At 31.6% G+C, this 15,457-nt stretch overlaps 3 protein-coding genes across 3 annotated transcripts; 1 reads left to right on the plus strand and 2 right to left on the minus strand.

The window, feature by feature from the left end:
- Positions 1–6,586: 6,586 nt before the first annotated feature.
- Positions 6,587–7,499, minus strand: LOC111282054 (small ribosomal subunit protein uS14z/uS14y/uS14x-like). Its single transcript, XM_022869964.2, has 3 exons — positions 7,339–7,499; positions 6,920–7,019; positions 6,587–6,784 (listed from the first exon to the last, which is right to left on the minus strand). The coding sequence occupies exons 1-3, from the start codon at positions 7,398–7,400 to the stop codon at positions 6,776–6,778; spliced, it is 171 nt and encodes a 56-aa protein (XP_022725699.1). The 5' UTR covers positions 7,401–7,499; the 3' UTR covers positions 6,587–6,775.
- Positions 7,500–7,998: 499 nt separating this feature from the next.
- On the plus strand, positions 7,999–10,542 carry LOC111282301 (putative polyamine transporter At3g19553). Its single transcript, XM_022870328.2, has 3 exons — positions 7,999–8,482; positions 8,597–9,633; positions 9,789–10,542. The coding sequence occupies exons 2-3, from the start codon at positions 8,660–8,662 to the stop codon at positions 10,315–10,317; spliced, it is 1,503 nt and encodes a 500-aa protein (XP_022726063.2). The 5' UTR covers positions 7,999–8,482; positions 8,597–8,659; the 3' UTR covers positions 10,318–10,542.
- A 502-nt stretch (positions 10,543–11,044) lies between these two features.
- On the minus strand, positions 11,045–13,743 carry LOC111282302 (uncharacterized). Its single transcript, XM_022870329.2, has 4 exons — positions 13,298–13,743; positions 12,219–12,447; positions 11,705–11,829; positions 11,045–11,579 (listed from the first exon to the last, which is right to left on the minus strand). The coding sequence occupies exons 1-4, from the start codon at positions 13,634–13,636 to the stop codon at positions 11,490–11,492; spliced, it is 783 nt and encodes a 260-aa protein (XP_022726064.1). The 5' UTR covers positions 13,637–13,743; the 3' UTR covers positions 11,045–11,489.
- Positions 13,744–15,457: the final 1,714 nt, after the last annotated feature.

Consider the following 15,457-nt stretch of genomic DNA (forward strand, 5'->3'; position numbering starts at 1 on the left):
AGGATAATTAATTATACATTTTTCAGTTTTAATGAATTAAATTACCAATTTCTCTAGATTTTAATCTTTATAACGAAACATTATTATGGTTTAAATGATATATAAATCCATTTGGAAATTATAAGAACAATAATGCTAACTGATTTTCAGTTCAGAAATTCTGCTACTGATAAACTTATTTTCTGCTTAATAATTAACTACTGATTAAGCTTCTTACGACCTTTTTTTTTTCTTTTCTTTTTGTTCGTAACTGTGGCATTTTTATATGTTATTAATTAATAATTATTAATAATTAGTATTAAATAATTTGTTTTATGTTTTATTTGGATGGCTTTCGATCTAAATCCAAACGAAAGCCTCAGTTAATTTTTCATGTTTTAAGCCTTTCTCAAAAATCATTTTCATAACTGTCCCCCATTTTTACACGTAAATAAAGAAATTATTCAACTTGGCAAACGTTTTGGTATGTTAATTTTTTTTTTTTAATTTTGGAGCCTTAATCTTGGTGTATATGCATTAATGCACATAATTAAACAGTGAGATGCAAATAACTTTGTTATTGGTATTCCAAATCAACCAGTAAGTGTCAAAATCAAAGAGTAACACCTTATGTCAAGTGCCAACAGTTTTATCCCCAAAGAATTATTTTAAAAAAAAAAATGCCACATAAATTTTGGAAAAATGAGTATTAAATAATGGAATGCTCAATGGTTTGGTCTCTAATGCTGGAATTGTCTTCAATAAAGGAGACGGTTTGATTAAGTATTTTACGAAAGGATGACGTTTATGATTTTTAACTATTTTTTATGTTAAAAAGAAATTTATATTAAAAACATGATTTAATTTAATTGATTTATATATTTATTTTTTTATAATAATTTTTTATTATCAAATATCATATAAATTTCATACCTTCTTATATAAATCTCACATGAGAAATGAATCTAAATGGAAAAATAATTTATTTATTTTTTATGTTATATGAGCTTTCAAAATTAGATTTGTTTTCCCTTTTAGTATTGAAATTAAATACTTTGCAATCACATAACAATCCCCTACTACTTCAATTAGAAGCATACATCAGATTGTTTATTAATATCACTACAAAATGTGAAAACGTGGGACTATCAAAATTTGTAAAGTTCTTTGACTTTTCATTCATTTAATAAAAACTAAATAAAACCAGTCATAATACAATTTTTTTCTATACCTAAACTACAATTTTTTTTATAAAAAAAATATTGATTAAGATTAGGTTGAATTTCCATATTGAGTTAAATTATAATTATGGTATCTAGATTTTAAGAAAATATATAAATTGATATCTAAAAAAAATAAAATCTACAACTTGTAGTCCGAACTTTCAAATAATTTATAATTTACACTCTAAATTTTTAAATTATGTATCATATTAAGTATTATTAACATAAACTCTATTCTCATTAACTACATTAGCTTATGTACGTGACATTTGATAAATATTATCAAGTTATATATTTATTACACATAATATCATCATTTTTTTTTTCAGTATAATTTAAAAATATATATGTTTTATCTAAATCGTAAAAAATATTTGAAATCAGTTAATCATTGTTTATCTCATTATGTCCACATTAAAATTTTTACAAAATATTTAATATTTTTATTTAACAAATAACATACATATAACAAAATTTTATTGATTAAATATCATCTAGATGAATTAAGTTAAAAATATAAAATTTTAAATTAAAATGATTCATTATTTTTTTAGATACTAAGTTATACATTTTTCTAAAATTTAGATGCCAAAAATATAATTAATTCTTTCATATTGTAGGGTAAGACAAATAGCAACATCTCTTCTGACAAATAACACACAATCTTAATGTGTTATAGCTTTAAAATTTGTAATTAATATTTGTAAGAGAGAGTACCTGAGGAAAAGGAGAGACATGATTGAGCTAACCCCCCATGAAAAGAGCTTCCAAGCAGCAGAGAGGCTGATGGTATCAAAGGAAATATGCAACAAACTTCAAATTTAAAAATTTATTAAGCAAAGAGAAGACAAAAGAATGCCTTGTGATTATTGCAAGCAAAGCTATACCCCATTTGTTAATTAGTTTAATATAAGATGCAATGTCTCTTTTGATCTCTCTCAATCTCTATATCCCTTGTTTTCAACGCATATTTTTCCTTTTTTTTTTTTTTTTTTTCCCTTTGTTCAAAGTTTCTAGTAATGTTCTATAACTTTTCCTTTTTGTCTCAATGCCTTGCCAATTCACAGCTAGCAATAGCATTGCATTCTCAGCACAAAATAGATTTGATAATTTTTGTTTTCATGTTATATTTATTTGTGTTAAATATGTATAAAATATAAAAATTATTATATTATAATTCATGCCAACACATTAAATATATAATAATTTTTTAAAATTTTTGTCAAATTAAACTATGGTTATTATAAAAATATTAAATTTTGCAATTTTTATAGAACTTTTTTGTAATATTTTCATATAGTATTTAAAATTATTAAATCTACAAAAAATTAACTTAAAAAAATAGGAAAAAGACTATCAAACATGATATAATTCATGGAGAAAAAAATATTCACAATTTTGTTCAAATAGCAAAATTGATATGTTCCAGAAAGGTATAGAATAGAGATATAAAATTTGAGTTGACTATTTGTTTTATGTAAAACCTTGCTAAGAAAATGAAAACACTGATATTAGTCAACTATAAGAAGTGATGGAGAGGTGGTGGGTCGTATATCTGATCGTTGTACACTTCTAATCATACGAAAATGACCCAAAGCAAAATGATTATCTCCCTGCAGTTTTTCTTCTGATGGAAAGTTTTTTTTTTTTTTTTTTGACAATTTTATAAAAAGTGTTGTGTGATCCATGTGTCTGAAAAAGAAATGATGTTTCAATCATATAAATTTTCTGCTTGGTTCTGCATTTAGTTGCGAGGCTTACATCAATGGCTTCTTGTGTTTGTTCTATATTTGACTTTCTATTGCTTTTTTCCCCTAGATTCTGCAGATTAAGCAAAGTTTTGGATTACTATATCAACTACTTCAATTAAGATAATAACAGAGAATCTTTGCTTCTTTTCCCATTGCAGGTCAATGGTACAAAATATTGAATTTCCCATTAATTTGTATGCATATCAGCAACCAAGTGTTTTTCATAGTTCCCAGATAGAAGTTAGTTATCAGAATTTCAAATCTTTGCATTTTGTTTGGATTACTGGTGAGTATAGATGGAAAAGATTTCTTTCCAATGATGATAATATATATATATATATATATATATATATAGATGGGGTAAACTCAGAAAGCCCTAGTGGTTAGAGAAAAACATTCACTTTGAAAAAGAAAACCATAGCATCATAATTAGTTAGAAGAAGAAGAAACACCAAATCCGAAAATCACAGCCAGCTTTTGGTTGTTTTTGTTTGGACTATGCAGTTCATGCACTTCTTTTTTTTACAAGGGAGATCGTAGTATAAGATTAGGGAAGGGGACATAGTTGTTGGAATTTAAACTTTGGACCTAATGAATGTCACTTCTTAAGGTTAACTGCATGAACCATCAAAGTTAAGTTCGGGTTAGCAGTTCATGCACTTAATACCCGATTAAGTTTCCAAATTTCATTGACCGATGAACAACAGGAAAAGGTAGCTGCAACTAAAGAGGAAAAAAGGACAGACAAGGCATAAGTGAGTATATATGGCTAAGACCAATTTAATGATTTTAATCAACCGACAACTAAAATTTAAGCTGTTAAGAACCCACGTACCAGCTGACTTACCCTTCAATTTCATCAGCAAATTGTGAGGTTATGAAGATTTGAACTTTAATCACTGAAATTAAGAGTCCAACATTCTATCAACAAATGTTGGCAAATTATTATTTTTAACATTATAAAGACATAATTAATAAAAAGGACGTTACTGGTAAACTCTGGCTATACTATGAATTATGAAATGATGCTAGTTGAAACTTTGCAGCCAGGAGGGTGACTTAAAACATACTCCATGTATAGAATAATTGGTTTACAAGAAAGACACCCACTAAGTGATGTTTGTTTAATTGGGGTTTCAGTTAGCCCACTTTCCAAGTGATTATAAACTTATGAGAATGATTTTGTCTCTGGACCCATAGCTTTCCAACATTGCTTCTCCTTTCCTCTTCTACCTCACATTTGCAAGTCTGTGTCTATCTGCTAAACAAACCTCTTCTCTTTCTTCCTCTTCTTCTCCCTTTATTTTTGACATATATTACTTCCCATTTCAGCTGAGAATTGTGATTTGTTACCAACAAATTTCAGAATGTGCTTGACATCCGTTTTCTTAACTGCAAAATGGACCACATCTAAGGACAACACCGCTAACAACAGCACTCAAAGGTCAAAACATAAACAAGTTCTCAAACAAGTTTAAAATGCCATCCCCAACATGTGCCTTTCCCCAGAAATGTGGTTTGACAAACAACATTAAAGACAAAGCTTTGGTCTGAATCAGTGCAGGAATTTAATGAACATCTTGCAACAAACTTAATTTGACCACAAATATCAAATTTCCACAATAAGAATTTAAGTGCAAACTGCAAAGTGATAAGTATATTCCATTCTAGTGACTGATCTGCCAGCCTTGATAACATTTCTGTGGCTTTAATTTGACATTAAATGTACATACAAGTTAAAACTTGAGTAATTTGATGGGACTTTGAGGAGGCTTCCAGAATTTCAAATCTATGATCGAGAGATCAATTGATATTCGAAAAGAAAGGTACAGACAATGTACAAAAAAAGCTTTAAGAAGAAGAAATTTAGTGAAGGGGGTTGGTGAAATAGAATAATGCAGATCCCTTTTGCTTGTTCAGCGCATCTAACTACGAAAACTTTAGCTCATCTCTCATTGCATATCAGAAAAAAGAACTTCGTTAAGCTGCAACTTTTGAGGTGAAGTTGATAGCTTAGCTCTTGTAAAAGGAGACTTCCAGGTTTCGTTGGTTTCACTGTAAGATTACTTGATGTTAGCCAAAAGGCTGAAAAAGATGTGAGGTTTCAGTTTCAGGGACCTTTCACACAAAATGACAAAATTTAGTGACATGAGAATTTCTACTTTGCTTATTACATTGAAAGTCCCCTTGCTTTGCTAACAGCTGCGTGGATGGACTCTTAAGTAACCAAAATTCAAATTTTGGTAGCTTCAAATATTAACAAAAACCAACCTTGCTTGAGTTCAGATTTATTAAAAGTAGCTATTTGTTTGGGAAAGTAAGGCATCAGATTCAGAGGAAACTGAGTCAGAAGAATTGCCTAGCATTTAGGCTTACGGAGTCTATGTGAAAAGAAAAACCAGCCAATTAAAATTTTAAACTCAATTTTATGCAATGATTGATTGGTAAATTTGTGTGTTATCCACAATAACAAGGTCTTATCTGCGTTCAGTCCCAACATTCAAAAACATTGAAAATAGCACGACGATAATCAGCCAATTCCAAGTTCCATTGCCAAAAGCCCAAAAATATCAACTACACTTCTTCGATCTCCTCATGCCCTACCATCTAAGATATAAATAAATTGAAAAACTGAAGTTATGCTGCACCTTGAGGATGAGAATGGACAAAATAAAACATTCCCAATGCAAGTCTAATTGCCTCTCATGCAGTGGGCACAAGGTTTGTCAAACAGGATTGAAAATGCATTGCTAAAATCTGAAGAAATATGAGCCAGGCCCGCTTGGGATCCAATCATAAGCATCTTTTGGTGCTGTTTACAGCTATAAATCGCAGCTCCCAAATAGAACCTCGATAATGCTAAGCTGGTTGATCTTGAACCTTTCTTGTATGCTTGTAAAGACATGATCCACTTTTGTTTGAAAAAAATTACCAAATTTTTGTTTGCAAAATAATGGCTGTGAGTTACCAAACTCCAGCATAACCCAACACGGGGAGCCCTCTTAGGCACTTATGCCTGCCATTCCCATCATTAAATTGGATTCAAAGTAGGAAACAACAGGCTAAACAACTCAATTTACATTTTATCCCTTTTTCCGAACCCAGAAAAGAAAATAGCATTTTCAGATTAAAGAAAGTACATAAAAAGCCAAAATCCAATCTTCGAGTTTGCGCTGTGAAAATGAAAACAGAAACAATCAGGAGAAGCTGCTTTTTCTTATGAGAGACGCAGCATTTTATTACAGAAGATGACAAAACATCCATGATTCATGCCCACATTGAATACCCCAAAGCACCAGCATCATCTTATGCAAACACAAGGCACTAAAATTTCCGTAAGCACACAATTTAGTAAGGGAAAACCACTTGTTTTTGAACATCAAACCACAATGGCAGATTTTGATGCATTGAATCGATATGCAACCATTTCGTGGACCATAATATCCATGACCTAACACTATAATAACAAGAATCGAATGTGACAATTAAGACCAAAAAACTTCAGTCTCACAGATTTCAAGATGTATAAACAACATAAACCTCTAATTCCATTTCTGTAACACATGAAATGCCAATAATCAACAGGATCATCACACTGCAAAGACAATATATAGCAAACTAACAATAAGAAAATACCGAATAAAAACAGTATGATTACTTGATCGAGAAACATCAAAGTACTCTTAGTAAAACACTTTAAGGTCCCAGACTAAACTCAACAAAAAGAAATTCATTCTCTTAAAGTTCATTGAAATTCAAAAACCACACTACAATGGCTCGAACTTGGACAAAGTCCTTCCTACTTCACACCATAGAGATTCTTCAGCGGTACTGCAAAGAAGAAGACAAAAAAAAAAAGAAAAAAGAAAAAAACAAAGAGGTTAAGAAGCTGCTGATGCAAAAAATTATAGAGTAAGATTAACATTAACCATCAGATGAGTAACTGACAAAGTGTTAGTGTTTTACCTTGATGAATCCAATTTCCTTGGCATTGCTACGGAAGCACTGTCTGCAACACATGAGTCCGTACTTCCTGATGATGGCATGGGGGTTTCCACACACGCGGCTAAAAAAACAGAACAAAAAATACTAAGTCCTTGTAACATGAAAACACCCCCTAAAACCATTTAACCAAGAAAATACCAGATTTGACAAAAACCTTGTCAAAATATTTCTACATAATTCAAATAATTCATAACAATCTCAATCTAAGCATATCCCATGTCATTAAAACACTTATACACAGATTAACATGCTAAATGGTTGATAAAAAGAAACATATTGCAGAAAACTAAAGTCCTATATGATAAAGAGCTAACAACAGTAGTTTTCTATTTGAAATTTCTAAGCAATCAAAAGAATGAAGAATTGATAGAAGAAGTTACCAGGCGCGAGAGCCTGGACCATAGGTCTTGGGGTGAGCGTTCCAGATGTTAGAGTGACCCATGATTGATTATAGCTGCTCCGATCAAAGCTCTTAAAGGCAGAGGGAGGCCTGAGAGCTAATTGAGAACCTAGATTTTGCTAAGAGTTGGATGTAGTGGGAAAATGACGGTATTTATAGACGGAGTCCGAAAACCCTAGTTTCCAAATTGTTTTGTGGGGCACCGACTTGCCCGTACAGCTCTGGCTTAATTGGCCCAAAAAGACGAACTTAGGCCCAATAAATATGAACCGTGACCCAAATATTATTTTATAATTAAAAGTAGAGGGGACAAATGTATGTGGCTTTATAATTATAAATACAACGTAACGAAAAAAATATAAAAATGATATTTTAATAAAATTTATATATAAATTTAATAAAAATAAAAATATATTTTATATGTAATGTGTTGACATAAATTTTAATATAATAATTTTTATATTTTAATATATTAAATATAAAATAAAAAATTACAAATACATAAATTATTCAATCTATTTCATGAATAGTATGATAAAAATCACTGAAAAAAGCCCATGACAGTAAAATTTAATTGATGATATTAAAAAACAAACAAATTTATGGTTTAAAACTTCTAAAAGATAACAAATTGAAGAGTGGCAATAATTGGCTAATAATAGAATTTTTATCAGTGATGGGATTCTCACGGGCTGCCATTTGGCTATTCATGACTGGTAAGCTGATCTCAGAAAGGCAGGAAGTCGCAGAGTTGGTGCTTGCCATGTCCCCGGAAGCTAGAACCATACCATCACTCATCCCACGCACATCAGCACGCCCTTGTATCCCACATCCCTATGTCAGAAAATTTTGACTTTTTGTTCTCCTCGTGTATTACATAAAACATGAAAAATCTTTCCGCACAGCAAAAATTTGAGTTTGTTAATGGAATTGTGTATTTGTTCTTTATCATATTCAATTTTGAGTATGCCACACTCTCTGCAACAAAGTGTGGGCTGAAAAGAATTATAGCAGATTCAACTTAAGGATCAAAACCTACAACATGTTCTCTTTTAGGAGATCTGAAAAGATTATTTCTTTCTGAAGTTCAGGCGAGATCTAGTTCAGAAATCCTTTGAAGACAGGTTTGTTTTCTTAACAAAATTCATATATATTTTTGTACTTTTTGATGTTTGGTGGTATTAAAGTTACGAACTTCAAACTCCAAAAAGATCTGATTTTTGTTTTTCCATTTTCAGGGAGTCTATCTGTTGTGTTTAGGTTTCAAACTCTTTTTCTTTCTCTTTTCTTCCTGTCTGTGGATGGGTGAGGAGGGAATGGTAAGTGATGACAAGAACAGTTTTGTCAAAGCCAACCCAAAACTAACGGTATTGCCACTTATTGCTTTGATATTCTATGAGGTATCTGGGGGTCCTTTCGGTGTAGAGGATTCAGTGAGGGCAGGAGGTGGTCCTCTTTTGTCTTTGCTTGGTTTCTTGATATTCCCTTTGATTTGGAGCATCCCAGAAGCTCTAGTCACGGCTGAACTTGCTACAAGCTTCCCTAAAAATGGTGGTTATGTTATTTGGATATCTTCAGCTTTTGGTCCCTTTTGGGGGTTTCAAGAAGGATTTTGGAAATGGTTTAGTGGGGTGATGGACAATGCTTTATATCCTGTGTTGTTTCTCGATTACTTGAAACATTCATTTCCAATATTTAACAATTTAATTGCTCGAATTCCAGCTCTTTTAGGAATCACAGTTTCACTAACATATTTGAATTATAGAGGACTACACATAGTGGGGTTATCTGCTGTTTTCCTTGCTGCTTTCTCACTTTTTCCCTTTCTTGTAATGGGGATTATTTCAATTCCTCGAATAAAGCCTAAGCAGTGGCTTATTGTAGATTTTAAGAAGGTGGATTGGAGGGGTTACTTTAATAGTATGTTTTGGAATCTGAATTATTGGGACAAGGCAAGTACTCTTGCTGGGGAGGTAGAAAATCCAAGTAAGACCTTTCCAAAGGCACTTCTTGGGGCAGTGGTCGTGGTGGTTTGTTCATACTTAATTCCACTTCTTGCTGGGACAGGGGCTTTGAATTCTTCTTCTAGTGAGTGGACTGATGGGTATTTTGCAGAAGTTGGGATGTTGATAGGAGGCTTCTGGCTCAAATGGTGGATTCAAGTAGCTGCTGCGATGTCTAACTTGGGGTTGTTTGAAGCTGAGATGAGTGGAGATGCTTTCCAACTTCTTGGAATGAGTGAGATGGGAATGCTCCCAGCCATCTTTGCTTCAAGGTACGTTATTTCTCTGATTTTGATTCCTTAACCTTAATTGTTCAGATTTATGAGTACTTATAGTTAGAGATCCATATTAATACGAGTGAAGTGATGTATTAATATGATTATTATGAGCTGTTCCATGATCATGTTCTTTGGAATCCATTTTGTAGGTCAAAGTATGGGACACCAACAGTTAGCATCTTGTGCTCTGCCACTGGAGTTATTTTCTTGTCTTGGATGAGTTTTCAGGAGATCTTGGAATTTCTGAATTTCCTATATTCAATTGGAATGCTTCTTGAATTTGCTGCTTTAATAAAATTGAGAATAAAAAAGCCAGATCTACATAGGCCTTATAGAGTTCCTTTGCATACATTTGGGGTAACAATGCTTTGCCTGCCGCCTGCCTTGTTGCTTGTTCTTGTCATGTGCCTAGCTTCTGTAAAAACATTCATTGTAAGTGGTATAGTTATTATCATTGGAATCCTTCTGTACCCCGCTTCACTTCATGCAAACAATAGGAAATGGACTCACTTTGATGTAGAACAATCACTGGTGTCTTTAGATAATTTGGATGTGCCACAACCGCGTCAACAAGTTACAGATGAGGCCTCAGTTAGTCTTCTTCCGGTTTTATCATCATCAGAGTTTGGCCAAGAAGTCTCTGAAACTTCTGCGGAAGGAGTTCTAAAATTAGATTAGGATCTCTACTTCTGTACTCTTGCTTATGGTTTAATTTGATTTTTCACTGATAATCAGTTGCAGAAGTACATATTCTCCTTGGAATCTATACAACAGTACCACATTATTCTAAATTCATTTACAAAGAATAGGAAATTAACCCTAGGTAATTTAGGTGAAAATGGTTCTGTTATCCTTCAAACTTATGTAACTTTGATATGCATAAGATTTCACCACTTATAAGTATGGACTTCGTGTATTATTTTGATCGATCCTACATAAATCTAAATTTTAATTGGCTGATTGTAATGCTATATTGTAGATGAAAGGTGGATAATTTTTAGTGCAAGAGGGATGGCAAACCAGATGAATGAGGAGCACTAATGGTTATGCCAACAATTTATAGCTCCGGCAATTAATCTGACAGAAACGTCAGCATTGTTGTGTTTTTATGAACACAGGCGAAACAGACTTGAAGTTTCAAATTTCAAACATATTCTTTCTCTGAAACACTTTTTAACATAAAATAAGATTTACTTGGAAAAGATTTCCAACAGAAAGAGGGGTAACTCATATCTGTGCGTTTGAACAAAATCTTCACCTTTGTTGACTAATTTGGCAGAATTCTTAGGGAACAAAAAATGTTGAGTTTCCAATGAGTTACATTTTGTTCCCTATTAATACAAAATTAATACCCGAACCAAGTATTTTGATTACTTGTTATATGAAAGCTAAAGGTCTCAAAATGTAAGATGCAAACACCAATAAGAGTATTTTGATTACTGTGATAGATCCATACAATTAAAATTGAAGATGATACTTCATCTCCTGCTAGATTGAGAAATGTAATGATGATACCTGGAAGGCATTCTTGGACCTGTGTCTGCTCTAAGCTAACTGGAATTAGAACCAATTTTGCCAGTACTCAGTAGGGCTAGACCCCCCAAAAATAAAGAAGTTCATAGAATAATACTCTGAGAGTTTAGAACATCAAATGATGTCTTAACAAAATGCTCCGATAACCTTTCTATCACTACTTTTTTGCATCATTTTAAAATCACAATAACTAAGGTGGAAGAAGAAAACCGGGGGTGAAATTCACAACTAAAACATGAGACCCACTTGATTCATCCCTGTGAGTATTTCTTTAAGCATGCTTGCACTGTTATATCAGGACCTGATTCCAAGATCGATCAGCTGGTAATAGCAGCTGCTTTCCCTAGACTTGCCATGTACGTCATATAGACAGTCCATAAATATGAAAATGAATTGCTCACCAGCGACTGTCAAAATGAATGTCACCATAAATAAAAGTTTGCTCGCAGCCAGAGGAGGAAGAGTGAGAAAAAAATAACACAACAGAGTGCAGGCCATGATAGAGGGACAGAGGAAGGTAGATCAACCATACCTGCAAATGAACTGGGATGAATCTGAAGGTGATAAAATCACAAAAGGGCCAGTACATGACACCATTTAACATTGTAGGGAGCAAGTCACGCTTTAATCTGGCAACAATTTCTTCACTGCTTTCACCTGAGCCATACAACCATTGCAACTCCTTAAGCAAAGTACTTTCAACAATTATTTCTCGAATGTGTAAGGTAAATGCATTATTCTGTTAAATGCAATATCTTTCCTAGTTGAATTACAATTATACAATCACAACTATGGCTATAAAAAAAAGGTGCTGCATGAGTAATAGCATTATACATTGATGCATTTGCAATTTGATTGTGTTTTAAACATAAAGATGAGGTAGAGCAGATGAAATTTATGACAGAATAATCAGCATAATACAGTAACTAAAGAATTCCAAAACTGTGTTCATCTTATGACATGTAAGGAAAGACGGCATAATAGAGTAACTAAAGAATTGCAAAGCTGTGTTCATCTTATTACATGCAAGGAAAGATTGTGCATACCTTGTAGATGTGCATTCATCGAGAAGAAAACGATGGTCATGACAGGCCCATAAAGTAATTGCCCCATGGCCATTTTCTTAAGAATAGTCATCAAATCCCGCTTTGGGAAGAGTTTTGACATCAGGTTGAACCAAAAATGCAGTGATGGTCCTAATATTAACATCCCATATCCAGCCATACGTAATGTCCTCACCAAATCATACGGTTCTGACGATGAATTCGAAATTGTCTGACCATAGAAGTCAATATTAAAACATAATGAAAGATGTAAGCCCTAATGCAACTAATTACAAAGGCAATGCTGGGTACAAATATGCAAACAGGATTTGGCATGTGAGCAAAGTGTATAATTACATAATAAAATGCAGGCAAACTATAGTTTATAATGTCATGCATACACTAGACACATGATATTCGGAACAATTTTACATAAGTAATCACCAATCTCACCATGAGCAGTGCATGATACGAAAGTGAAAAAATTAGCCACTAAAAAAAAAATTAAAACACAAAAAGCAGCTGAATGAAGCAAGTCTAAACAGATAATAGAATACAAAATTTCGTTTAGTTCTTCAACAGTATTGTCCATGGAACATGCATGATAATGGTTAATTTTCATAAAAATAAATAGGCCACCAAATAATACAAATTAAAAGATGGAAAAAAGACTGAAAAAAAACTAAACTGAATTTTACCAAATATCACATAATAAAGTTCAAACGTCAATTAAACAACTAAAAAAACCAATAAATCAATATATATCATGCTTTTTGAAATATGAGTTGACTACATGATATTTAGTAGAGTATACATAAATTTTTAAGTCTTTATGTTCTAAATACATTTTTAATCGTATTGTACTTATCAAAATCAAATAATAGGCTCACATATGTTTGGTGTGAAAAATTATCCATTTTTTAAGATATACATTTCCAAAAACATGGAGAGTTTCCAGAGATAGCTTTTTTTTTTTCTTTTTCTACACTTTATCATCAACCAAACAAACAGAATACAAATACAAGCTATTATGTTTTAATCTACAAACAACAAAAATCCATTTTTACGGTAAAAAAATTTACCTGAGAAGACACATCAGCCGCTATATAAATAAACGAGGAAGTAACACTTTTTGTTAAAATAGGCCATGACTTCACCATTCCTAAATACCATCCAACAAACCCAACCTTCCCAAACGATGCGGTTGAAGACGAAGAAGAAAAAGTAAAAAGGGTAGGGGAGATCTCATATTCTCTTACTTTTCGTACAACATTTGGAAACCTAAGAAACTCTCTGGTTGGGATGTGCGTTTGGTTCCTAAGAAACGGATGAAACCTGTTGATCGGATTAGTGAAGTTAGTGAATGGCTGATTCTTTAACAAGCGAATGATACTCACGTTTCTACGCAAAGAACCGCTCATTTTTTCCTTTTGTGTTCCCTTTCTCTCGGAATGCTGCAGGTTTTTTTTTGTGTTTCAATTTTGAAACTCTTATGATGACCAGGGTTTTGGGGGTTTTGGGGTTTTTGAAGGCAAATGAAAATAAACTGTTTTTTAATTTTAATTTTAATATTAACATATTTGGTGGTCAGAAATTTGTGGCTCCCTAATTTTTAGGCTATTTTCACGAGTACTACATACAGTTGTATCTTTTAGCACATAAGTCAATTTTGAAAAATAGATTAACCCTAAAAAACTAAACAAACTAAACTTCACTACTAACATAAATAAAACAAAAATTAATTGTTAAATTGATATTTATTTAATAAATTTTTATTGAGTATATTTTTTATATTTAACATCAACAATTAATGCACTCAATTTTATTTTATTTTTTCTTTAAAATTATTTATTTTCATTTCATATAGTGAATATACATTATAAGGTTAATTTACATATTAAATTTCTCAAATAAAATCAAAGCACACAATATTTTTAGTACTATTTTTTTTATCTATTATGAGTTTAAGTTTCATTGATTTTATTTTATTCACATATTCATAATATTATCCTCAAATTTAGGTATAATGCACTAGCTTTAAAATAAAAATTTGATTGATTGAATTAATCAAATTCAAATATTTTATTTATAAGATTTATGTATGATTCTCTCTATCATCGACAATATGCAAGAATCTCTTCTCATCTTTATTTTTTTATAAAATATGTCATTAATTACTTAATTATATGAGTATTTTTAAAATAATCATTAAATTATTGATTTTGTTGATTTAATCATTTAAATTTAAATAAATATTTTTTAATTCAGTTGTTAATTTTTAGCAGCATATTTAAATAACATTATACTACCATATAAATTTTTATATCAATTATCAATATGCCACGTGATATTATCATGATAATATCAAATGACATGTTAATTAACGTGTTTAAATTAAAATTTACTATTGAACTTGTGTATAAAATTTTTTTTTAAATTTAAATGATTAAATTAAAAAAATATTAATTAAAAAAAGCATTTTAAAAATACTCCTATGAATGAGCGATTAATGATGTATTTTCTTCAACAAAAAAAAAAAAGCCTGCTATAATTTAATTTAATTAATAAATGGATACAGCAGCGAGTAGATGAAAAATAGCGTAGGTGCAGCGAGTAGAGGTAGATCTTGTGGTAGGTTGGCGTGTTTGACATGTGACTCATTCCAGCCAAATGTAGTTGGAATATTCTCCAGGAGCTTAGTTTAGCCAATCTGTTTTATTGACACGACTGCTCTTTTCCCTTTCCCTGCCCGCCACATGTCTTTTCGTACACGTTTGGTCAACCATCCAACTCCTTGTTGTTCCAATAACAGGTCTTTGCAATTATGTCCCTCCACTTCTATTTATTTGGTACCCTTGTCCCATCATTTTCGTGCTTTTAGGTAGGAATAGTGCCAATCTCTTAAATCCATCTTTAATGGGATTTTGCAGTACAAAACTACAAATTGAAGAAATTAGGTTGGTCATAAAAAAAACATGCCAACTAGGTTAGACACAAGCAGTTTGCCATTCTTAACCAGCCTGTCCTAATGCAAGAATGCCATAATCATTTTAAAGTTTTTTTTAATTTGAATTTAGAGGTATTCATTAAGTCGATTTGATTAATTTTGAATTAAATTATTTAAAATTAAATTAATCAAATTATGTTATTTTATTTTTGTTAATTAAATCAAATTTATTAATTTTAAAAATTAACTAATCAAATTTAATTTGATTTTTCAACTAACCAAATAATAAATATAT

The sequence above is a fragment of the Durio zibethinus genome, chromosome 5 (assembly GCF_047325235.1).
Source record: "Durio zibethinus cultivar Kanyao isolate XHJ-2024 chromosome 5, ASM4732523v1, whole genome shotgun sequence".
NCBI lineage: Eukaryota > Viridiplantae > Streptophyta > Magnoliopsida > Malvales > Malvaceae > Durio > Durio zibethinus.

Bases quoted from the DNA above. Each gene is read 5' to 3' on its own strand.
- LOC111282054 (XM_022869964.2), bottom strand. From the start codon at position 7,400: ATGGGTCACTCTAACATCTGGAACGCTCACCCCAAGACCTATGGTCCA. The intron at 7,020-7,338 runs GTAACTTCTTCT...CTGTTTTTTTAG, and splicing joins GGTCCAGGCTCTCGCGCCTG to CCGCGTGTGTGGAAACCCCC.
- LOC111282301 (XM_022870328.2), top strand. From the start codon at position 8,660: ATGGGTGAGGAGGGAATGGTAAGTGATGACAAGAACAGTTTTGTCAAA. The intron at 9,634-9,788 runs GTACGTTATTTC...TCCATTTTGTAG, and splicing joins CCAGCCATCTTTGCTTCAAG to GTCAAAGTATGGGACACCAA.
- LOC111282302 (XM_022870329.2), bottom strand. From the start codon at position 13,636: ATGAGCGGTTCTTTGCGTAGAAACGTGAGTATCATTCGCTTGTTAAAG. The intron at 12,448-13,297 runs GTAAATTTTTTT...TTCTATGGTCAG, and splicing joins CGGCTGATGTGTCTTCTCAG to ACAATTTCGAATTCATCGTC. The intron at 11,580-11,704 runs GTATGGTTGATC...TCATTTTGACAG, and splicing joins TCATCCCAGTTCATTTGCAG to TCGCTGGTGAGCAATTCATT.